This window comes from Platalea leucorodia (genome assembly GCF_965183815.1).
Source record: "Platalea leucorodia genome assembly, chromosome: 5".
NCBI lineage: Eukaryota > Metazoa > Chordata > Aves > Pelecaniformes > Threskiornithidae > Platalea > Platalea leucorodia.
The window spans coordinates 75,180,998-75,205,629 of NC_138827.1; the positions used below are offsets into that span (position 1 = coordinate 75,180,998).

Consider the following 24,632-nt stretch of genomic DNA (forward strand, 5'->3'; position numbering starts at 1 on the left):
CATTTATGTTGCAGTTTAAAATCTTAAACATTTTATTCTGGCATGAAACTATGATGATGACTAATAGTCTACAAGCATCAAGTGACATTAAAATGATCAAAAAAATGATCCATTTGATATCATTAAATTATATAAATTATTTGCAAACACAACACGCCTTATTAAACATGGGAAGGGGTCTGTAGTGTTGAATAACAGAAGATGTAGAATACGCAGAAGATAAAGTGAAGGAAAATGGAGAAGTATTTTGATAAAACACAAGTTACAGGCGGAATAATGTTTCTTTAGAAAGGACAGATCATAATAAAGTATTATTTATCCTTTAACCTGCATTAGCAGATCCAAAGATCCACCAACAGTGTGAATTCCTGACTTGAGAACAACTGTGAAATACCGAAAACCTACCTTCCATAATATAAATGAAAGAAGCAAAAACAAGGTAACACCGACTATTAAGCCTGTTCCAATAATTAGCACAGTAACACGGTATTTTGGCTTTTGGTGGTGCACTCCTTCCAAATAGACCTGGAAAGCAGAAAATAAGTTTAGTGATAATAGATTCCCCCCCCCCCCCCCCCCAAACCACATTAAAACAAACTCGGAAAATTAATTACGTTCTTAAGTGATTTACACTGTAGTCACTGCCTGTGTATAGATATGTATGGAATTCCACAGTTTTAATTGCTGCTGCTTTTTCTACTTTAACAAGTTTATCACAAATTCATTAAGAGAATTCTTACATATGCAACTTGCTTGTCCTTGCGTAGTTCAATAACTTTTGCATTTTTTTCTGGTGCGGCTGTGGCTCTTACTTCAAACTTCAATGCTGATGCATCATCCTGATTAAAAAAAAAATCCTATCTTTTAAAAAATAACTTCAACACATTAATTCCTACCCAGCAAAAATGGTAACACAGCTGCTCACAGAAACAGAATCTCACATAAACACACAATGGTGCCTTTTTCTGATCACAAAACAAATTAGTACCAGAAGCTGGAATGAAGCCCAGTTGGATTTTACTTAAGTCCACATCCATGCTGCTTTTCTTAGAAAAGTACAATTATGAGTTGAAATTAAATCCCAATCCTACATAACCCAGACAGAACAGGCAAAGCAACACATACTATAAAATAAAGTGATACTCTAAAACACATATTTTTCAGTGGTTTTCATTTTTCATATATCACCTTGAGACTTAGCATTGAAAACATTAAATAGCTGACATGTAAAAGATTTGGATTTAATCATAATGTCTGCAAAAATATATTAATGCCTAGAATTTCTATGCAGAGAATACTGCAAATATGCCTTGAAATACTCCCCTCAAATATGAAAAATTTATGTTACCATTTCTAAAAGGGAAGGAGTAGCCTCCAGATGCAACTGAACGGTTGCTTCTTTTCCACTTTCCATGTTTCCAAGCTTGCAATATATTTGTAAGCAAAGGCTGTCCTTTTTCATGCAGTACTGTAGAAGGGAGGGAAAGATTAAAACTTAAGTTTACTGAGTTTATCATCTTAGTATTAAAGACACTCAGGAACCAAGTAAAATAAAAAGATCCATGTTTATTCTTGAAAAGTCGGGGTGTAACTTTAGGTTGTCATCCATCACTGTCAATCCATGGGTGCTGAAAGAACAGTACAAGGAACCAACCTAATTGTTACAGAAGAGAACTGGTCATTTTTCTTAAAATTGCAGGTTTTTTTTAGACTCAAAAATAACAATTGTCATATTTTGGTTTTTTTTTTTTTACAGTTATTTCGAATTAGCTTTTATCAAGAATGATAAATGACAATGACTATATGTATCCAGTATAAACAGTATAACTGATTGATCCTTACACTTGTACACTGACAGCTAGCACCATTTCACTCAGCTTTGGAGAAGACAATAAAGCGAGCCTGTACATGGTTATATTCTTTATCCAAGACTGCAGTGCCTAAGTTCTGATTTGATATTCTAGTGCAGGCTGTCTCTCAATCATTGGTTGATGTTCCTTGTAACGTGCTTACTTAAAGTCCCAAATCAACATATTTAAAAATGTCCAGCTTCTTTTAAGATGAAAGTATTAAACAAAATTGTACTTTATCAAATGCAAGTTGCAGGACAGAGAGATTTCTATCAGAACAAACCCTCAAAAATGTAACACTAGAATAGCAGTTCTGGTTTGGACTACATACTCGAGTATCTGATTTCCAGCAGGGTCCATAAGCTGGTACAGAGAAATGAGCTTGAACAGGCCAGGTGTGTACAATATTCCCCTAGCCTCCCAAATATTTTTAATAAGAACTTTCCGAGCCAAAAATGATTTCCGTATATTTTATAACTCTTCATGACTTCCAGTCCCATTAACTTGTATAGTCTCCCTTGGAATCCACTTAGTTTTAGTATTCATAACACCCTTCAGTAAGAAGTTCCACCATGAGTACTACTTTTGTTTTTTTTTTTAACCTGGCTCCTATTATTTACATTTGATGGTGCTTTTTTGATGTGGAAAAGGCAATGAATATTTGATCTGCATACTTCACATAATTAAAATTAAGACTGTTTTTCCCATATGCATCATTTTCCATTTGTTACTGAATTTCGTCTGCCGTTCGTTTGCCCACTCATTCAGTTACGTAACCCTTCGGCAGTTCCTCATAGGTGACCGTCATCCACACCGACTTCAGTGACGTGTCATTAATCAACTTCCTCATCTCAGTTCTCACCTCTTTCACTAAAGTCACTTATGACTACGCTGAACTTATCACAGGTCCCACCACAAATCCTTGGAAGACTGCTCTGGTGACCTCATTATATAAGATATACCGTTGCCTTAAGGCTCATTCATACAGTCATTTATTTCCTACTGATGCCAAAAGCAGACCTTACCATTTGTCTCTTAGCAGACTTTGAAAAGAAAGTGACAACATCCTTTAATATGTTCTCATTTTTTTGTGCTGCACTACAGTTTCTGGGATAGTTATTATAGAAGCACTGGCCAACTGTTGTCTGGAAACAAAAACAACATCACTGTTAGAATTGAAACATCAGATAATAATGAGAATACAGATTTCTGAAAGGCAAGAAGCTCAAAAGGAATGTAAATTTTACTTTCAGAATTCTAAAGCACATGGGGCTGAAGATCATCCTGTTCTTGTTCACTTTGCTTCACTGTAGCTAACAAACTGAACACATATTTAGTACCTAGTTCTGCTATGCTCTGCTTCTCTTTTTCATAAAATTCATATAGCTAAGAAAATTATATTAAGTAACCTGTGCTTACCTTGACATCCAATGTGTTGAATAACTTGAAGTCATTGGGTGGAAAAGCATTAGGTATCATTATCTCTAAGTTTGTATTTGGAGCCATGCTTGGTCCTGCACTCATGACCTTGTGGGGAAGAATGGTATACATTTAAAGCTTTAATTCATGGTAGCTATTCAAGTAACAAAAGTATATATATAAATACATAAAACTTCACAGAATGGGTTAGCACCTGCATTGTTACGCTGTCGTGAAAGTGGATTCTGCTAGGAGATGTAACATTCTGCTTAATTCATTCTGTAGGCTTACTGAACCCTTCACTTCTCTGAAGCCAATGAGTAAGTAGCGCTAATCTGTGATGACTACCCTGAGGTCATACAGACTGCCTTCTGGGAGAATGTGCAAAAGGAACTAGGGGAGATTAATGTCTAACTCCTGCTTTTAATCCATTGGAGACAAATCTGATACCTATAGATCCTCTTATAAGGAGCTCCTAGTTCCTTTTGCTTACTGTAAGATAATTCCTTTTAAAGTGTTTCTTAATGGACGAAGTGGCAAGTCAGAACTGCCCTACCACGTTCAATCCTGCTTGTGCTAAGTATTGTTTCTTTGACCATTCAGTGGAAGATTGTCCAGAGCAAAAAAAGTGTTCAAAGAGGGATTAACAGCCCCTTCCCATCACTAATGCACAGAAGTTGCTCACCATGCCCTTGTACTCTTAAAAAAGTTCCCTTATTGACTGTGCAGACTGTCATTAGATGCACTGGAAATCCAAGCGTTAACCTTCAAAACAAGGGTAATAAGGTTTTCAAAGAAAAACTCTTACATGGAAAGTGAAGTTGATATTCTCCTTCATACACGTAACTGGTGAATCATTCTCATTAGTTCCATAAACAAATGAAGCCGGTGATACGAATCTACAATAGTTTAGAAGTTGTTAATTAACAGAATTGCTATATATCATTAGCATAACTTTCTGCTCCATGCTATCTCCAGTAAGAAAATACCTGAGTTTGTGTTTAAGTAAATCTAGGAACACTGAGTAGAAGTCCTCTACCTTTGTACTCTTTCCTCTTAAAAAGGCAGATGAATCAGAAAAAGTCACAAATCGTCACCCAAAACTATGCTCCATGAATGCCCCACAACAAACCCAGAACATGGTCCAAGTTAAGCAAGGAATGTGAGGATCTGCTGTGCTCTTATTAAATACCTCTTTCTATAAAAAATATTCCAGTTCTTAGAAAGTATTAGTCTGTTAAGAGACAAGTTCAAAGCACCATAGATATCACTGGTCTCATCTCACAGTAGTGGAAACAAAACCTTAGAAGTGTCTGGGTCAGACCCCAGGATAGCTGTGCCATCTCATTCCCAGGATTTTTCAGCTACATCATGCTTCTGCTTAAAAGCTTTGGAATTTAGAATAGTAACAAGACAACAGTTCTATGGATATGCAGGTATAGCAATAGCTGACTTACCCATGAGCATTTAACTCAGTCTCATATTTTAGAGGTACAACTAAAGTTAGTGTGTTATCCAGCAACATGTTCCCATCTTCATTTTTACTAAAAAAACGCAATGAGAGAAAAATGACTATCGAATGCATCATCATATGCTATGCATTATTTCTACAAACAAATGTTAAACAGACCTTTCGGCTTATTGAAACAAAAATATTTTATTGATAACAACATGTTGGGCAGTAAAAAAAAAAAAAAAAAAAAGAACATTTTATACAGGCAGAAACCTGTTCATTATTTAAATATTGATTATCTGGGGTTTTTGTAATTTCCCTTTCTCTACAGATTTGCAACCAATGTGCTTTCTTGCAATTGTGCTTTGCTAAATCTTTCCAGTGCTCCCTATTCTGTTTTTCAAAGCTAGTAATATTTTTCATTGAGCAATTTTTATTATACTTTACCAGGTAGCATTAATGGTGATGTTGAGGTCATCTTCTGCTCTGGTAAACGAGCTTGCATCCAAGAGGAAACTAAAATCCAGCTGCAGAACAAACAAAACTTTCTTTACATCAACTGATAGTGTGTCTTAACACAGTTTAAATAATTTAAATAATATTTTATTAAACTCATTTAGAATTTCCTGCTCTAAAAAAATTCAGAAGTAAGAAAATACTTGGTTTTTGTGTCTTCCACACTCTTTCTGTTGACCTAACACATTTGTTCATAGCCTTAGTCAGCCTGCTTGTCCAGGAAGCCAAGCACAATCAATTCATACATAATACAAACAATGTTGTCCCTTAATGAATTATTCCAGAGAGTGTTTAAGCAACTAACTTTAAAAGTAGCAGAGAGATTCAGATACCAACATGATAAAAGACGTTATTTGGGAACGAAGGAGAGATTCTGAAAGACAAGTTTCCCCCCCCACTGAAAATCCTGATAACATATTTAGGGTGTTTTTAAAGCTAGGAACCTTCATACATAGTTTACCTTTGATTTTTGATCTACATATAAATAACCAACGCTGCACTCAAGTTTCACGGCATGAATTTCTTTATCTAATACTTCACAATGTATTTGTTTTTCTTCCTAGAACAAAGGAAAAATTATTAATGATTAAAATAAAACTGCTTTTTTCAGACATTTCCAATTACACGCACACACTGAAATTGGGTGGTTTATATTTCCCTGAATAGGTGTTTGTTATTTCACTGATGCAAATATACAGAACATTCATATTATTCGTGACTACTTTAACACACTCTTATATCAATTACTGATTCCTGTTACTTCATCTTCTGTTTGCTAATAGTGAAGCTAAGGTGTACGCATCAGACCCAGACCCACTCAAGTTTAAAGTTAACCTCTGAAAGGTGGCAGGGGGATTTTACACAGAGAACAGTTCTTTTTAAAGGCAGAAAGAGAGAACAATTAGATTTATTACTTCTTCATAAGACTATATATCTGTGAAAAAGAGCAGATTCAGTGAGATCTTTGTGATCACTGAAAACATGATCATCAGACAAAAAGTAGCAGTAACATCCTAAAATGCATTTAGAAACCAAAGTTTTTTTAATTTTAGCTGTTACCATAAAATCCTGTTATTGAAATTATTTAAGTCACCAGTACTGATTAAATTGCATGTGGTTTAGGTAGCTAGAAATCTGAGAACATAGAAACTGGAGTTTTGTCAGCTTTTTTTTGGGGGGGTGTAGGTTGTCAGTATATAAAGAAACTCAACAATCCATTGACATAATTTGAAAAATGTCTGGCTGAATAAGAAAAATATCAAAGGATTACTGTTGACAGATTTTTTTTTTTTTTTCTTACCAATTCTAAAACTCGGATGAAATAAAGACCTTTAGGGATTTGAATGTGGAGGACAGTTTCGTATGCATCATCTCCAACATTGAGCAGAGAAATGTTCAACAATAAAGTCTTCATACTCCCAACAGCAAGATATGTTTTCTTATCATGAGGCCTGTGAAAACAATTATCATACTATAAGTGAAAAGTAATTCTATATACAGCTTCTATGCAAAAATTTGTCACCAATGCTCTTTTAGTTAATTTCATTTGGTTCTGACAAAGCTCAGTTGGGGATCATTAGGGAAGTTTTTACTCAGTCCTGTCACTGAAGGTACTACACCAGTTATATGACGGTCAACTCCAGTACTGCGCTTTTTAAGGCCTGAGGTTACTAATGCGAGAGCAAGAAAACTGTTATCAGGCCAGTCGTGCTTCTGGCTTTTACAAGATAGGTCCTTTCCTTTACAGACGAGAACAGCAATGTGCCACTGCTACAGTATTTTCAGACGTTATTTCAAAATTCACTCTTTGTACTCTTAAGTATAGGATTGAGTTAATATGAAACAGGTCACAGAGAGGGCAAGCGAACACGCCTATCTTATGATCTATGTAATGTTCTATAATCATGTTACAAGTACAGACACCCTATGGGGGGCTAAAAGTAAACTTCAGCTTGACATTAAAGTTTAATTAAGACTTGTAGAAAGGCTGCCTAGAAATAGACATTTATCAGATATTCTGGCTTGAAACCAAAGCATTAGTCACTGAACACCTTTGGGAGAGAAGCTGGCACTTCGAAAAGCAACAGACGGTAAAAGCACTGCATAAGCAGATAGGTTCCAAGACAAAAGCGAATTAAAGAAAAACACAATGTTAACATTTCAGTAGCTTGATTACGTTTAGGTTAAATTTTAAAGTTGTTTTACTAGTTATATGCTTACTGTTCAGTCCTCTTATCTGCATTAAAGGCAAGCTCATTAACAAGATGCTGTCACAGAGATGCCTCCCAGCTTAACACACAAGTACACAAAAGCACCAGGTGCACATCTGGGACTACAACAAAGCTGAACTAGAGCTTTTCCCCGGTAATCATATTTCATTCTTCATTAAAAAATGCATGATGCGGACTAGAAATTTACACAGCAGGCCAAAATCTAAGCAATTTAAACAAAACATGATAGTGTATACACAAAGACTCATAACTCAGTAAGTAAAGCATTACATTGACACCCCTATTTGATTTCATTCTTTTAAGACTAAAAGTGTTTGCTTTGTTGTTCAAGGGTAATGAATGCATTCTGTCTAGACAAAATAAATTAACGCTTCACAGCTAACTAGTTTTAAATCGAGATTCTAGGGGCACAATGTAATTTAAGGTGATACTTCACACTTTATCAAGATATTTAGCCGATTTATTTACACTGAAAATCTGCTACTGGTACCTAATGCCAAGCAGGTATGTTGTAATCTGTTTTCCTTTCTTAGAGCTTTGAAGTACTTAAAAACCTGCATTGCTAATGTCATGAATGGAAATGCTGCACCATCTTTCTTTCTGAAAAGTTTATCATCATTCAAATAACATAACCTTCAAGCCTAAGAAAACCAAAGGGCTTCAGACTCATGCTACAGGCCACACGTTAAAGCAGGCAGAAAGATACTAATCTTATTCTGAAACCTATGAAGATGAAAAAGCTTGTGCTCCGGATCACACAGGTATGATTAATCAGCATTATGTGATTGTCATCCTCTTTCAGTGTCGTTTTAGGTTGTTCAACCTAGTATCTCGATTAAAGTAGCATCGACTTTAAAAGTGATAAATTACACAAGAAAATCCAGGTCACACACAAAATACCTAACTAGCTGAGATTCACAACACGTTCAGTATCTATTTTTGCGCACCAACAACCCATATTTCTTGCTTTGAAGTAGTATATTCAATAAAGAAAAAGGTTGTGATGATAAAATATAACTTAAAGTGAAATCATTAAAATCCATTCTGAATAGAAACTGTGGTACATGGCTTAAAATATTCCAAAGATGATGCTAAATAGAAGCATATCTCACAAAGTATTGCTTGGTGTAATACAGATTCTGCAAGACAATAATAATTGTATTTAAATACTTTGAAAATGCATTAATTATCTTGCATAATAACAGGATTTAAACATGATACCTAATTGGAAGGAATGGGAAAATCCGAAACATTCTAAAGGGTATATCAAAAAAATTAGGGATGTAAATGAAAAATCACAAAACAAAATTAATTTTGGAAAATTCAAGCTAATTCATGTAGAGAAAAGAAGTCTAAACCTCACATAATACTCAACCATCTGGTGTCTCAATGAGCAGTATAAAACTGAAGATGTAATATTCTTAAGTAAATGAGGGAAAAAAAGCCACTTAATTATTTTATAATTGAAATAATAACTATAACAATGTCTTGGTACAAAACTGAAGTATCTTCTTTCTACAGTGCAAGTACACTATCTTCATAAAAGCAGCAGAAATAATTGATAGCTTGTCAATTTAACAGTAGTTATGATGTCTACATATTGAGTATGCATTGTGCACTGTATCTCAGCCCAGTTATATATGAAGTGTAGAATACAAGTTTACTTTTTTGTGAAGAAGATATATTTTATGAGCTGTAAAGTCTTCTAATTATGCAAGAGCAGTTCTTCAATGATACACGTCTGTTACATTTCCTGGAAGATTTACAATTTTAAAATATTCATCAACTAAACGCAGCTTTACTCCTCATATTTTCTCAGGGAGTCCATAGTCTACTTTTGCAAATTAATATTCTTTACATACAAAAGATTAAAGAATAATTTAGACTAAATCTTATTGAACCTCTTCCAAAAAAATGAAAGCCCCATTATACTTACTTTGGAAAAGCAACTTTTCCAGAAACTCGCAAGTCAGCAGAACAATTTTCTTGGGAGCAAAATCTTGCAAAAACAAACTATAAAAGACAAATAAAAAAAGCACTTTAGTGTATTATGCATATTATAGTAAGTAAAAGTAAGAAACCTATCACCTTGGTACCAAGTATCTGGAATGGGCTAATAGCTCTTTCTCCTAAAAACAACTGAACCAGGCTATGATTTGCCATTTTCCAAACACATTCTGCACACCCAGAATAACAACAGAGAGACTTTCCAGACTCCATCTCTCACAGTTAAACCAGTGGGTGTATGTTCAGCTGATTTTTTAAAAGTAGTACATAAAAAGGGCAGAGTGTTTTAGAGGATCCAGAACGGAGTTCTCCGCAGTCTCTCCTGTGATACAGCCCATTAACGTTTACAAGAGAGTTTCATTACACAAACTTTACTTATCATACTGTTAGTAAGGTCTGGTGAGACTAGACGCACCATGAGTTGCATGTGTCCGTGCCTTGGTTATCAGTATGCTATAGAGCACAGTTATGTCACTATATCCAACACCACCCTCTTTCTCTCTAACTCTGTGGTTTCTAAAACAAAATTTTGAATGAAAAGGAAAATCATGCCATTGAAAAGGAGCTTTTATATCTCTCAGAGTTCTAATAGCCAACTGTATCTGAATTACATGAAGCTTACTGTTTGTGAAAAGTCATAATATGTTTATGACCATTCGGTAGTTAAAAATTCAGAGCATCCTGACTTTTGCTTAAGTCAGAGTAAAAGTCTATTAACTCTTAATAAGTTTTTTTGAGAAAAGAGTTAATTTCATACTCATTTAAGAACACAGAATACACTCTTTCCCCCCGCCCCCAGACTTTGTGTTTGAAAACCTGCAATACCTTCACAGAACTAGTATTTCAGCAGCATCATTGAAACACTTCAAGATTAATACCAACACAATATTGTGCATTTAACACAGAATTAATTTTAAAGAACAATTTTATACCGGAAAGTGACTCATCCTGTGTAGTTTAAAAAGAATGAATATTTCAAAGAGTGAATTTCATACCTGTGTGTTCTGAGGTATATAATAATATATATTCTTGCAAGTTCTCGGTACATACCCTTTTTCTTTAAAAAAAAAAAAAAAACAAAACGAACATAATACAAATTGTATACCAGTTCTGCAAATTTTTTTTTTTTTTTTGGGAAAAAGAAGGCATTTTTTAGCATGCTGGTTTATTAATTAAGATCAAGGCACTAGGTGCTGGTCTGGAAAATGCATTCCTTCACGTGCTATGGATGTGTGAAGCTTTTTTTAACTGAAGACTGAAACGTGAATATTTACTTACTGCATTTGAAAAAAGAGAACTCATACACTAACCTTGCTTTTTATAACATCTTTTTCTTTCCTCCGTTGAAGAACGGGTTGAAGTGGTGAAAATTCTTGAGCATTTCTTTTCTGTAGAATATGATGCCCCAGATGATAACTTGCTTCAACATGTACAGGAGTCAAGATATCCCTTATATCTTTCTATGAAAATTGGAAACCTAATGAGTTAATCATATAAGATAAGACATGTATGCTTATGCTTTAAAGACTATAAGGTTCCCTAGAACTAACTTAAACAGGAACACTTATTTTTTCACATGTTAAATAATTTCATATGCCATATGGTTCATATACTTTTCCAGACATCTTTGTTGCTGAAAGAGGTCATCAGATGCAGAAAAGCATAATACATTCAATGACAGCATCAGGCATTTCAGAATGGAAGATTCTTTTATTAAAACGAGTCTTATTGAATAGTGAACTTATTTCTGTCAATAATACTGCCTTACACACCTATGAAATGCTGTACTGCCCAAATAGAAAAATAGGGAAAAGTTGGCTAAAATGGAGAAAATCAACCAGTGGGCTAATGCCGGACAAAACCCATGGATATTTCTATATGAAATCAAAAGGAGTTCTCCCACAGTACCACTAAATCAGGTCATGACTGCATTTTATGTTTCTGCCTCTTTATTTCCTATTCTGTATTAAAAAGATTAAACTCCTCAATAAATGACCATTTTGTACATGAAGCCTTGACTGTGTAGGAAGGTTGCAGATCAGAGCCCAAACTACCTACTTGTGAAAACTGAACAGCTTGAAGCACCGAGTACTAACAATAGCAAACCTGATTAAATTATTCCCTAAGTGTAGGAGATAGACAGACACTGATTGTCCCTCCACATGGCCACTACTTTAATTCTTATCTGCAAGCTTGCTTTGGCCAAATCACATATTATCTAATTCATAATAATTTTCCACAAGGTCTTCTCTGCATCTGCTTTATATTACTTCCATTATACTAATTAGCTATTAATTAGTCTTTACTCAAAATACATAAAACGTACATTGTCTCTTGCAAGGACTGTACTTGACAGACATTCACACTTACTTAACTTTAGGAGCTTCATACAAGTACAGAAACCTCAGTGGGTGGAAGGAGATGCTTATAATGCTATTAATTAAGAATTAAAAAGAAAATTGAATTATATGGAGGAAAAAATACTAATGATAGACTATAGGAAGCGATGAGCCAAATCATATCCTTCCTCCTACACAAATACCTGCTGCTGCTGGTACAGCAATCTGCACAAGGTCGGCTGTCAGTCAGACGTCTTTTAGCTTACAAAACTCTTATAAGTAAGTGGCAATTTGCCATTGCTCCTGTAAGTAACATTCACTTAGGTGCAACTACCAGTTGAGATGCATCTGGGCAATTTTCCAGTAGATAACATAAGCTTTCCTTTCTACCCTGAAGCTTTATCATGAAAAATTGGCTTCTAATGGTATCATAAACAAAAAATAAGTAAAAGAAAGGAAGAAGAAAAATACATGGAAGACTTTTTCCCTGCAGGTTTTTTTGTAGCTGTAGAAAATTAAGTCTATTTCCCAGCCTCTGTGCAGGATCAACTGCACCAGTCATCCTAATAGATGTTTGCTTCAAAAGGTCACAGAATTGCTACCTTGAGGATTTAAAAGAAAAGGCTGGGCAAACTAGTCCATTATTTTATTACCCTTGTTTCCCCTTACATCTAAGTATTCCCTGTCCTTAGTATTTCTTTACAGGATTCTTTTCCCCCTTAGATACGGTTTTACAGGAGATAAGTCTATTTTTTCCTGAGTTTAATAAAACATAGTTCCTCTGTGTCCGCTAGTTTTTATTGTTTGATTATGGTTTAGGACTTCAAGATCTTCCCATTTATTCCCCAAAATTTTTGTTGGAATAGGCAAGCTTCTAAGATGTTTCATAGACTGAACCATTTTTATTCTTTCTTGTCCAGTGAATGGCCTTAAAAATATATCCTTGTCCTGATTGCAGTTGGTTTTACTTTCAAGACAGGTCCCTCATTCATCCTTCAGAGGGATACATCAAGCATGAATATGACAGTTCATTTCCTCCAGGGCAACAATGACTTTGAGACTGCTATTGCAGTTAGGATCTTACTGACTAGATTCTTACTCATTTTCAAGTCAATACCATCCTCAGTTTCAAAGGATCGTTGCTGTTGGAGCAAACTCTATTTCTGGAGAAACCAACAGCCAACTTCCTCCTGATGAGTAACTGGTATAATCTCTATTACTGGTGTTGGTACAGGCCTCCCTGGCTAGCTGACACCTTGCAGGTCTCCAAGAGCCTCCTGCTGAACACCCGCTTGCCCTGGCAGCACTTCTACCTCTGTGGCTTCTCCTCTGAAGCACTTCTACCAGCAGATTCCTTCTGCAACAAAGTTGTCTCTACACCTTCACAGAGAACTGTTAACAACGTTCACTACTAATCTGGTCCAGGATTCAGGTTGATATGTCCAGGAGAAAGACATATCTGTGCAGGCTTCACTTTTGCGAGCAGAGTAGAAAGATCACTTTGTCAGCACAGTGCACATTCTTCATATTGTTCAGCTCTAAATTAATTCATGAAACTGTTATGAGTGCTCTTCCTACCCCATTTCCACCTCTTGCGAGTGCTGCATCCCTTGCAGGGAAAAATCAAACAATTCCAGGCAACTGTTCTTTTTCATGCCCTGCTAGACTTTGGCGCCTTGCAACAAATGCACAAAACAGACCACACTATGAATCTTGAACTACAGACTCTCTTCTAGCAATCATCTTCATTTCACTTCCTATGGATCAGGAACAGATTCTTTTCTTATCAGGTGAGTCTATCTCATCTACTCACAGTAAAAAGGGGAGCAAGACCATACATGTGTTCTTTGAAATAGTTACAAATGACAAAACATAATAAATGTTTTCTCTGTGTAATTACAAGTTTAAAGATTTTGCATTGAGGAGTACATAGGAAAGTTCCATCAGAAACGTTCAGCAGGAAACTTAAGTTATACTGTATCTTCTTGGTTGCTCCACACCGGCCTCAATCTATGATCTGTCATCCATAAAAAAGGGTGAAAAAATGTCAAGAATGCTCACTTCATCACTGTGATTATTATTATTATTATGCACATTCTTACCAACATAAGAGAGAGCAGACCCACTGACTTCCCCACAGAAAGCTGAGAAAGCATCAGAATTAATATGTATTGACTGTGGAAGTTATGAACACAAATATTTTACTTCCAAAATGATATGATGCAATTATAAACAAAATTGGTTCTTTTGCAGCAGGTGTGCTTTTCAAAGGAGAACAAAGGATTTGCAGGGCAATACATATTGAAAATTACATTACCCTCATAAATGCTGGATGATCTTTGCAGGCAATATTCTTGCTGGAAATCTTTACATTTCCTGAGATTGTATCAGATGTTCCATTGGAGGAAAAATAAAATCTTGCTTGTGTATCCACTCTTCTGTTCACGTCAACACTCATATTATAAAGCAGTACTGCAAAATAAAACCCAGGGAAAATAAAAGTTATAAAAACTTTAAGTGTTATAATTTCCATGAATTTATGACAGAAATTACATCTTCTGACTCACTTCCTTCAGTATGTTCCATAATATCCATTTTGAAATGCTCCGCTTAAAAATTCTCTGACATAAATCCATACCTAACAAAAGCTTCTTGCCCTCTGAAAATTGATTGCATCATGACTGATCCCTGATACATGCTTTTATATCAGGGATAGTTCTGTCAAGTTATATTTATAGTTTTCTATCAGAATCTATTTAAAGAAAATCTGCTTCAGTTACTTACAGGGCTGACATTAAATTTCAACAGACAGATAAGTGAACAGACACTGGCAAATACTGTTTAACTTCACAGTTTTTTCTATTTAAGTTAGCATGAATTGCTATGATAACAAATTGCAAATAAGTTTCAGATTATTACTAAACTATTACTTCTTAATCTCTGCCAAAAGTTGAGTTAGGATATGTAGAATTTCCTCTAGTCTTTTCTATTTAAGTTGAAAAGTCTTATGTCCAAATACAGCAAAGGTAATCCAGTCTGACTGCTCATCTTTCACAACAAATATAAATTTGAAAAGATCTGAACTTGAAACTTTACAGTTCATTGTTGGATGTGTTCTCTGTAATCTGTTCCTAACGGATATTGTATATTTTCATACAGAAGATTTAAGCAATTTAATTTTATATACCATGTAATTGCAGGGCTGTTTTCCAGTTTACAAACAGCACATGACAAGTAGGTTAAAAGCACCCCGGCAATACAGTCAAATTTAGACAGTAAATTATTTTAAATAAGTTCACCATGAATATTCCCTCCAATAGATATTGCTTCAAGCAATACCAGTTTTTGCCAAAAGCAAACTATGCATTGTATAAAATATAATACAAGATATATTTTTTCAATTTTGATGGGACTGCCTCTCTTTAACATAATGTTCCATAATGGTACGCTCAGGTGCTTGAGCTGCTTTATGAAGGGAATGTCTTTTCTCTGTTGCTGAGACTGCATCCTACAGCAGTCCCGTATGGTTTGGTCCATGTCTGGGAGGACTGCTTTTAGAGGACATCTGAATATCACGTTGAATAATCCATCTGCTCCTCCATTAAGAAAAGACATTCACCCACCATTAATTCCCTATCTAATTGCAAAGCAACAGCCCAGACATTTGCATGTGGAAAGTTCAGAAAAACTTGACAGACGCTCCTCTTGGGCCCTGTCCAAAACAGAATATGGTCCCTGGGCAACTATGTAAAAGGAAGTGTTCATAGAATAAGTGCACTCTATTTCTTTGTGAACCCTAACAACATACTATCTCATTCAAAAACCTACCAAAATGATGGCTCTACTTACTATGATGCTATGAAAGGGAGCATCTGAAATGGCATCATTACAATGTAGTTCCAAAGTATGAGTGGGAATCTAATCACACCACTGTAAGTTAATTCAGGTACCGGAATTAGCCTATCTATGATGGTACTGTTTTAGTACTGCTGCAAAACTCATGTGAAAATACTACTAAACGGTTGTGCACAGCCCCAGCTGAACTCTTTAGTGTCACAACCCTGCTGGATAGCTAAAAATTAGTCTTTGTTTATCTAAACTAGTTGCCATCAAAACTTTAGATTACATTGTTGATGCAATAGACAACTTGGAGTTCTACCTTCATCTTCACAATATCTCACCTTTTCAACATTGCTATCTCTTCTAGGCTGTGTAACTCTTAGTCGGGATGTGCTGTTATTCTAAATTGAATAGAAGTGTAATGGTTCAATGTTATAGGGTAATTATGAGCTAAAAAAAGGTATAAATGTTTTTTTCATTTTATACTGAACTCAGATTAATGATCCATTAAATACCAATAGCATTATTCTGTAAATAGGTGCATTTAAAATGAATACGTATACTGGAATTTTTTCCAAGCAGCTTACCAATATAACCAGGTACCTCTCGTCCTGTATAGGTAAAGCATATCTTCAAATTCATACAGATGGCAGGCTGGTCATTTTCCATGCAGTTTAAATTAGTTCGATTTATTGAATTAGGATGTTTTAAAGAAGCTTCAACAATTATCACTGGTTTTGTTCTAAGAATAGAAAAGAGTTAATGTTCACAAAACACTTCAGAAATAGCTTACAGAATCTCTGCAAAATCTAAAAATCTCTGACAGAATCTGTTTTTATATTTTATAATTCTCATTTTTTAAACTATCTGCATTTTTCAGAATCCAAATAGTTGTATTCACATTATTTGTTGCCTCAAGAAGTTTCAGAATGATATTTTCTTTTTCTTCGAGGTGTTACTTCACTGTTTCAGTTGTAGAGCATTCTAGAGCCTAATGACTGAAGTTTAAGACACCAAGAAGAATTTCACAAGGTTAAAATATACTACCGAGTTTTATTAAATTGCATTAAAAAATACACTTAAATTGTATGGTCTTTAAAAGCACTGAAATGTAGCAATCTCACCTCAGCACCACAGCAGAATCGGAGAGAAATGCACCAACTGCTACATCTGTACAAAAAAAAAAAGATCAATAAGCAGAATTCATCAACAGGAATTACTTCTCAGGTAACAAGCATTTTGTAGCATATTCAACTTTTGGTCAGCATTAAAACACCATTTGCCCTTTCTTTATTAGAAGGCATATGCTAATATTCAAAGGTGTTCTTCTCTGTCTAGAAGATGATTCCTCAAATACTTGTCCACTGTCCATTAACACTGCGTGCTAATTTGCTGGACTGGCAGATATTGGTAATGTGATGATTTGATTTCTATTCCACATTTAAGTGGCTGATACTGAAGGACAATTCAGCTAAACAGGAGGTACTTGCCTTCTTTTTAATCCAAATATTCAGTACTGCTATACCCCCACACACAAAAAATTCAGTTTTATATATATAACTATATATATGTATGAAATTATACATAGATACAAAAATATATTTAATTTATTCCAAACTAAGTGAAAACTATTCATGCAATAAGGAAAGAAATATACACAGTATATATACGTCTCAAATGAGGTTGCAAAAGTGAATCGTCAGATGAGTCTAAATAATATAAGGGTCTGAGGATGTGACTCCCAAATCAACAGGTGACCTGACAGCAGACTACTTGCATACTACCTCTTAGCCCAGCATTACAAATTAACCTGGGTAACTTTTCTGTTGACATAGCCAGAGCATACAACATGCAGTTCATGATGACTTTATGCTTTTACACCCACAGGGCAGGACAGGCAATACCTGACCTGACGTACCGCTTCTCTGCATAATGTCAAAATATTTTGACAATATGTAGAAAACAATGAATATATCCTTGGAACCAGCTAAGTTGTTTTACACCAAATTAGCACTTCTGTGTTATGCCCACGAGAACTCCACAACAGTCTTAATTCAATGCCATGAGCCCTGACTCGAGTTAATGTATTCTTCACACAGACAGAAAGTCATGGATCTCAGTAACTCCTAGCAAAATCCAGACTATGTTAAGACCAGTGACTTTTTTAAGTTAGCACACTAGTCTGGACAACAAACATGCTTCCATTGCCCAAACTAGCTCATTGTGACGTTAGCAGATGAGATGGCTGCCGTAAAAATAAAAACTATGGTTTTCTTTCTCTTGTGCACTATAATCTTACTATTACATCATTCTCAGTCCTTAAATAAGTTAGATGACCGTGAAAACTGACTGCTTGGCCTCAGCTTTACCTCTTTTTTTTTTTCCCTTCCCAAAATGCAAGCTATGTCGTCATCTTAATAACAGATTTTGCTTCTGTTAAAAGTAACAAGTAGTATGGTAAGGTTGTTCCCTATGAATCTCTACTCTTTTAAAAATGAAAAATAAACAGAATTTTTTAATTCACCTTGATAACCGTTGTTATCTGCATCAATGCCGCTTGCTATGGATTGTCCAAACATGCTTAAAGAATTACTGACTTGATGTCCTTGTATTCTCTGAGGAGGAAAAAAAACAAGGGAAAATTATTATTGGAAAGCTAACGTTTGAGTTACAAGATCCAATGAAAAATGTTAGCACAACCATTCTGCTGCTGAAGGCAGTTACCTGCTTACCTGTGAACTTATACCTCTGAAAGTAATATTCCTCAATTACTGCAAATGTTATATCCCATAAACCCTGTCTGAGGCCTCCAAAACAATTTATTTTTCTGTTAGAGGTTATATTATGACTGGAAATCATAGACTATGTAAAAAATTTCTCAAGTCTTTTACAATACCTCAGATGGTCTGAATGTTAAATGAAGTGAAAACCCTCTTGAATTTAAACTTAGGGTTTTTCTGGATTGATTATTTTTCATGGAAAAAGCATACCTGTGAAAATGATGGCGTTATTCCATCTTCCCTGCCATTGTATATATAAATAACCCCTTTTAGATTGTCTTCTTGCGGAGCCCCAATTGCTACATCTGTAGAAAAACAATTCAACAATAATCAGTTGACTAGGGAATACAAACAAGGAAGAGTTAAAGAAATCCAGATCATGATGCATGCAACACCAGACCAAATTTATTTGACTGAATTCAAAAGAAGTGCTGAAGATAGATAAAAAGCAGTAAAAAGCAGGAAACAATACAGACCAGCTCAGTAATCCGACTCTGCCTGAAGTGCTACATTTCTGGGCCAAATACAGCCATTTTGTTCAAGACAAAGTCTGTTCCTACCAATACTGAATTTGATTCTTAAGAGTTTAAGAGGTTATCATGGAGAACAGCCAAAATTATCATGGTCTTTAAAAAAAAATAAAGAAAAAAAAAAAAGCCTTGTATTCATGGAATTATGATGATTTTCCTGCACGCTGCTATTCCCACATGGATTAAATCACTGAAGCACAAGAAGTACTCTTATTACGCTACCTGAAATGAACCATTTATTTTTCTATGAAATGTCCCTAACAGCTGATAACAGGCTTGAACAGGCATTTAACAAGGAAATTAAGGTAGCTGGTTTGTACAAAGGGATATGTTTTATGCCAAGATCATTTAATCCCAGAGGGCTGTGGTGACACATAAACAAACCAACCAACCCACCCACCCACCCACCCTCAACAGCCCTCACCAAAAAGCCCCATGGTTCAAATAGCCAGAGGTTAACAACCAAAAAGTGGAGGGGGTGAGGGGGAGATGAATTACATCATCTTGAAATTCACTAATGTAAATTTATAATTGTGAACTTTCATTCACAATAAGCAAAACTGAACTATTTGCAAATCAGAAATACAGTATGCTGCACCAAACCAAAATCACAAGAAAAGCAAAGCTCTGACGATTTGGTTTTATTGAACAATTCTGATTGAATCCATATTGATTGAATCCATACTTTGGTGGGTAAAACACACAAAATATGTTATGTCTCTCTACTGGTGAAATGAAAATCCGACAGCCAAGTTGTGCTAATTAAAATTAAACATATGTTCTTGAGAAGGTACACCAGCACACACTACATTATCTTCACAGGGCTGATACTGATGGTTTAGATCATTGAAGAAGTTGGCTCTGCTGTGCTTTTTTATTACTTACTACAAATGGTTGCTAACCGCCAATTTCTCTTCATATTTTGCTTCCAGCTGTTTTTCTTACAAAATTTCTTTTCCTACTGCCACTCTCAATATTGCCTCCAATTTTTCTCTTCAATGTTTTTGCTCCCTTCAAAACCTAAACCACTTGTTTGCTCTGCCTCCCCCTGCAGTTTTAGGATGCCCATGCCCATTTTACATTATATTCTGTGTCATATATCTACTTTGCTATGCTGCTATTAATTTGATTTTACTTCTCTGTTCCCCAGTCCTACATTTGGATACGGCTTTCCTTTGCAGTTTGCAAATGTTTTGGGGCAAAAACTGAAACTTGTGTATAAAATTGTGAAGGTAATGCAAAACAGGAGAAATGAAATTTAACAAGAGTTCAAGGAACAGGTACCAAAGGAGGAGGGGGGGGGGGGAAGACTACTTTAAGGAAATGGAGTCCAGGTAAGAAGAGAATGACTGTTGCAAGCTTTGCAGGTTACGAAACAGGACCAAGAACACAAGCCAAGTGAAAGGAGAACCCTGGATGGTAACTGCAAATAAAAAGGGTCATTCAGAAGCGTGAAGATGTGGACCTGGTAAAGACACAGCCCATAAAAAGCCGACAGTTTTTGCACAAAGGATATTAGCTCCCTGCATACAGTCCAAATTTTGATGATGGAAAAACTGAAACCGTTTATGAATTTTTGAACAGTAGAAAATGCCTGTTGTATTTTTATCCTGTCTCTACACAGCCTATTGTGCCTGCCCTTCTGCTGGAGGGAAGCACATGCCAGTTTTTCAAACAGGAATATTGTCCATTCCTTTTTGTTTGAAACCATGACAAGATGAATGAAGCCACTAGGCCAGGTCCCTTCTGTTTGTCTTCAGTCTAGCTAGAGGTCTCCCAGTCAGCTGTGTTTTTGCAGACTACCTAAACAGCTAGTGAATGGTATTGGAAGGAAAGAAGCTGAGAGCAGTAGACCGTGGGGCTTTCTGTAGCAAATATATTTTAGGCAGCCTGACTGGAAGTAAAAGTAGCAAGCCGTGAGAGTCATTCTAGATGTTTTAACACATCTTACATTTCTTTCATCTGTTTTCTTTAACTAAAATACCTTTTATCTATAACTTTCACATGGCATTCTCTTTTCAGTGTCTATTACTTTTATGCTTATTACAGAAGTTAGACACAAGTCTGAGAGACTGAATCTCTCTGCAATCTGAGCAGGTTCCACCTGAACAACATCAATGGAAATTTCAGCCCATGTCTCATCATGTCTAGAGAAGGTGTTTCAGCCTGGGCAGTGGGGAGGGAAGGGAGGATATTCTCAGTTTCTGTTTAGCCATCTAACTTTATGTGCCCGAAATAGATCCTCCTGTATAGACAACAGGAAGAAAAAGCTCCCTCAGAGCCCCATTAACATTTTGAAATCCCTATTGGGGCATGGCCATTGAAGCCCTTCCCTGTGTTCTCCGTCCTAGCCCCACTTGGAGCCCATGCTAGGCAATTCATGAGTCATCTGAGGGCTTGAGTGGGAAGTAGCCCCACAATAGTCTCCCAACTTGCAGGTTGTTTTCGACATCTCCATGTGTTTAGTAGTTCCTATTGGTGACACAGAAGTAGATCTTGACTCAATTTGTAATTTTTATTTTTGATGTTACAAAATTGCCAAATTGTTCCCCAACCGTTGTCTCAGATGTCTAAAACAGGGTTAGGGATTCCACTTGAGGTCCAGCACCCAAAGTTACATCACCTTATGCTCATGCTCTTTATTAAAGCGACAGAACTTAATCTCTTGCTATTACACATCAATGAAACAGCTATATTTCAAATCAGTGGCCTAGAAAAAAAAAAGGTGAAGTCACCAACTGAAAGTCTTCTCAGACTTGCATAATCCTCCTGTTTATTGTGACAGTCCATTGCTCGGAGAGAATTAAACCCAAGGGGTTTTTTTTATATACTTACCTTCAAAACCATCATTATCAATGTCTCCTAGATTGGCTATGGACTCTCCAAACCTGGCTGCATATGAGTCACTCCCGCTGAGCTCTATGTTGAGTTCTACCATCTTTGCCTCCTGAAGGAAAACAGAGTCAATTGCACATTAACAAAGTGTTTTCCAGGTGACCTGGAATATTACTCAAAATACTAAAACTGCCTTGGATGCCAATATATAATCCTACTGAAGCCCTTGGTGCAGAAGCAAGGATCATCGAAAATATTTAACAGTATTTAGTATAAGAATAATAAAGAGTAAGAAAGTTGTTCTTTAAGAAAGAGAACAGCAATGCATTCCCATAGCAAACACCTGTAAACAGCAGCAAGCTTATATCAGAATACAGGGGCTTACTGCTCTGCAAAAACTGTTTGCTAAAAAGGTAGTAAACAGTAGCTGCCACAAAGCTATTGTGTGTGCCTTAGTTAGTTGTAGGTATCCTGGAGTGACTTAGTTCTCTGTGAGGAAAACACGTTAAAAAAACGCTAATTGCAAGCATAAGAGAATAAATATGTATTAGTGTGGAGAGAAAGGAAGGGAAATAAGATACAAAGATAAAATTTACAAAGCCAGACAAATGCAAAAGCACACAAAAAAATAGTGATTATACTTTCACTTCTGATCCTTAAAAAGAATAAAAGGAAGCTAGTTCTAATGCATGATCTGTCCAGTTACTTTATTTGCTAAACCAAGGACTACCACTCTCTTTCCTGACTGGTACCACTAACTGCATGCAAATTTTTCATTCCTTTTTTGTTTCTGAAGTGCTAAATAAGTTGCTCTTCACATGCCAGTTCAGTGGTAAGCATGGTAATAGAGGAGAGCTTGCAAAGAGGCTGTAGTGCCAGGCAGTCACCACCTGAAGTTACTATGAAACAAAACCAGTTTGTCTTCGGTTCTAACACTAGCCTAAGTAACAACGTGTTAATAGTTTACACAGCTAGCCTTTGCAGGTGTGCTACGCAGTCCTGCTGGGATTGTGATCATGGTTCTAGAGTTTATTCTTCCTATATCCTGAAATACTGTATGATAAGAGAGAAGAAATCGCTTCTTCTTAGCCTCTTATACTAGAATGACTGTTACCATGTGTTTTTAAGAGAAAATACTTACAGAACCTGAATTGATATAGACATAAACTCTTCCTTCTTCTCTGATGCTACTTTGCATTGGAGCACCAACTAGCAAGTCTGAGAGGCCATCTGAATTCAGGTCCACAGCACAAACTGCAGCTCCAAAATAAGAACCAAGCTGTGTGCAAACAGGAAATCACATTATTTTTTGATTTTGGTGAAGACATTCTAGAAGTTCAAAGGCGCAGAAAAGTAGTATGAAAGACCTACCTTTTTACCCTTTAGTTCAAATAGAATATTTAGCTGCTTCTCAATGCTAAAAATGTATGCCTGAAATGAAAAGAAAATGTAAGTGGAGTTCAGCAAACAGTAATCTGAAATACTTTCCTATGCTTTTTCTATAGCATGTGCTAGAGAATCAGCAAAGCAACACACAATATCACAAGGTACAGCTATTTACTGTTCCCTATCTGTACCTTTCTTTAACACCATGGTTCACAGCAATGTTATCTAGACTATCTTCCCTCATTCCTTCTTTTGACTTTTCTCCCCGTGAGAAATCATATATATATATATATATATATATATATATATATATATATATATATATATATGATACTTGTCTTTAATATGTTAATCTAAACTGGAAAATCATGGGTGGGTATGTGGGGCTATATTCTTCAAACCAATAGTATAGACAATCTCTTACTTTACCAGTCTGTTCCTGTTGGGGAGCCCCTCCAATTACTTCTATACTGGCTGATGTCAGAAAATGTCCAGCTCCAACAGAGTATCCTGTAAATTAGAAATGCACTATTCAATACTGGAAGTGCTATATAAAGAAAAAAAAAAAAGGAAGCATGACGTATAAAAGCTGTCAACACCACAAATTATTGTGACTCTGACATTCAGAACTCATGCAAATTAGCCATGAAAAGAGAAAAGAAAATTTTTGAAATATAAGCAAAAGGTCAATACAAACAGTAATTTCCAGCAAGCAGAAACAAGTGTCAGAAACACTCATTTCTTCCCAGGATCTCAATTATCTGCCATACTTTAAAAGCCAATAAAATAAATCGCAAACACCTTCTGTTAATGCATATTCTACAATTGTTCAGTGAGTCCATACTGTAATACAAATAAAAATGATCAAATGTCCATACAGTGCAACGTGGAAACACTTGATTCAATTGTTGCTCTGACTACTGTTGCAACTAGACTGCAGAAAAATGAAATGTAGTGCTACTTATATGCATGTGCATATAGATGTACACACACACATAGAGCATTTTGGATGTACACATATGAAAATGTCAGGAACAAATCGGAGCAAGAGCTTGATTATGTAATAAGAAAATGTTGCATCAGCTTTTGCATTTCTGTATGTGGAGAGGTCTCTTAATGAACAGGACCATATTTTGGCGCGGACATCCAGCCTCAGAATTTGCAAACTGAAGGCTAACACCTTGATCTGTGGCTACACAAGTCATCCTTACTCTTTCCAAAATACATTATGGCTACGTTGAAACAGGGAAGGCAGTTAACATATTCTACTACTCTTGCATTTACTGAATGACTGTTGATTTTCACAGCATACAGAGAAAATGGAAAAAATAATCTTGGATCAGATGTGAATGAGCCTTAAATCTTTCATCTATGAAGACAACTGTCTAGAATTCAAGTTCTCATTAAGCTAGCTCTTTCTTTTCAAATTTTTAGCTAAAAGAGGTG

At 35.8% G+C, this 24,632-nt stretch overlaps 1 protein-coding gene across 2 annotated transcripts in view; it reads right to left on the reverse strand.

The window, feature by feature from the left end:
* The window catches only part of ITGA4 (integrin subunit alpha 4), a 41,956-nt gene that overhangs the window by 4,226 nt on the left and 13,098 nt on the right, over positions 1-24,632 (reverse strand). For both annotated transcript variants that reach the window (XR_014228259.1, XM_082312795.1), the window contains exons 7-27: positions 23,611-23,696; positions 23,172-23,231; positions 22,942-23,079; positions 21,801-21,912; positions 18,646-18,740; positions 18,180-18,270; positions 16,780-16,825; positions 16,243-16,397; positions 14,133-14,287; positions 10,787-10,936; positions 9,406-9,482; positions 6,539-6,689; positions 5,699-5,797; positions 5,170-5,249; positions 4,727-4,813; positions 4,078-4,168; positions 3,270-3,377; positions 2,876-2,995; positions 1,349-1,468; positions 741-839; positions 406-525 (exon numbers count right to left, since the gene is read on the reverse strand). Coding sequence is in view for 1 of the 2 variants with exons in the window: in XM_082312795.1 (XP_082168921.1) it covers positions 406-525; positions 741-839; positions 1,349-1,468; positions 2,876-2,995; positions 3,270-3,377; positions 4,078-4,168; positions 4,727-4,813; positions 5,170-5,249; positions 5,699-5,797; positions 6,539-6,689; positions 9,406-9,482; positions 10,787-10,936; positions 14,133-14,287; positions 16,243-16,397; positions 16,780-16,825; positions 18,180-18,270; positions 18,646-18,740; positions 21,801-21,912; positions 22,942-23,079; positions 23,172-23,231; positions 23,611-23,696 (2,240 nt within the window). In the remaining variant the exon portion in view is untranslated. The remainder of the gene's footprint in view (positions 1-405; positions 526-740; positions 840-1,348; positions 1,469-2,875; positions 2,996-3,269; positions 3,378-4,077; positions 4,169-4,726; positions 4,814-5,169; positions 5,250-5,698; positions 5,798-6,538; positions 6,690-9,405; positions 9,483-10,786; positions 10,937-14,132; positions 14,288-16,242; positions 16,398-16,779; positions 16,826-18,179; positions 18,271-18,645; positions 18,741-21,800; positions 21,913-22,941; positions 23,080-23,171; positions 23,232-23,610; positions 23,697-24,632) is intronic.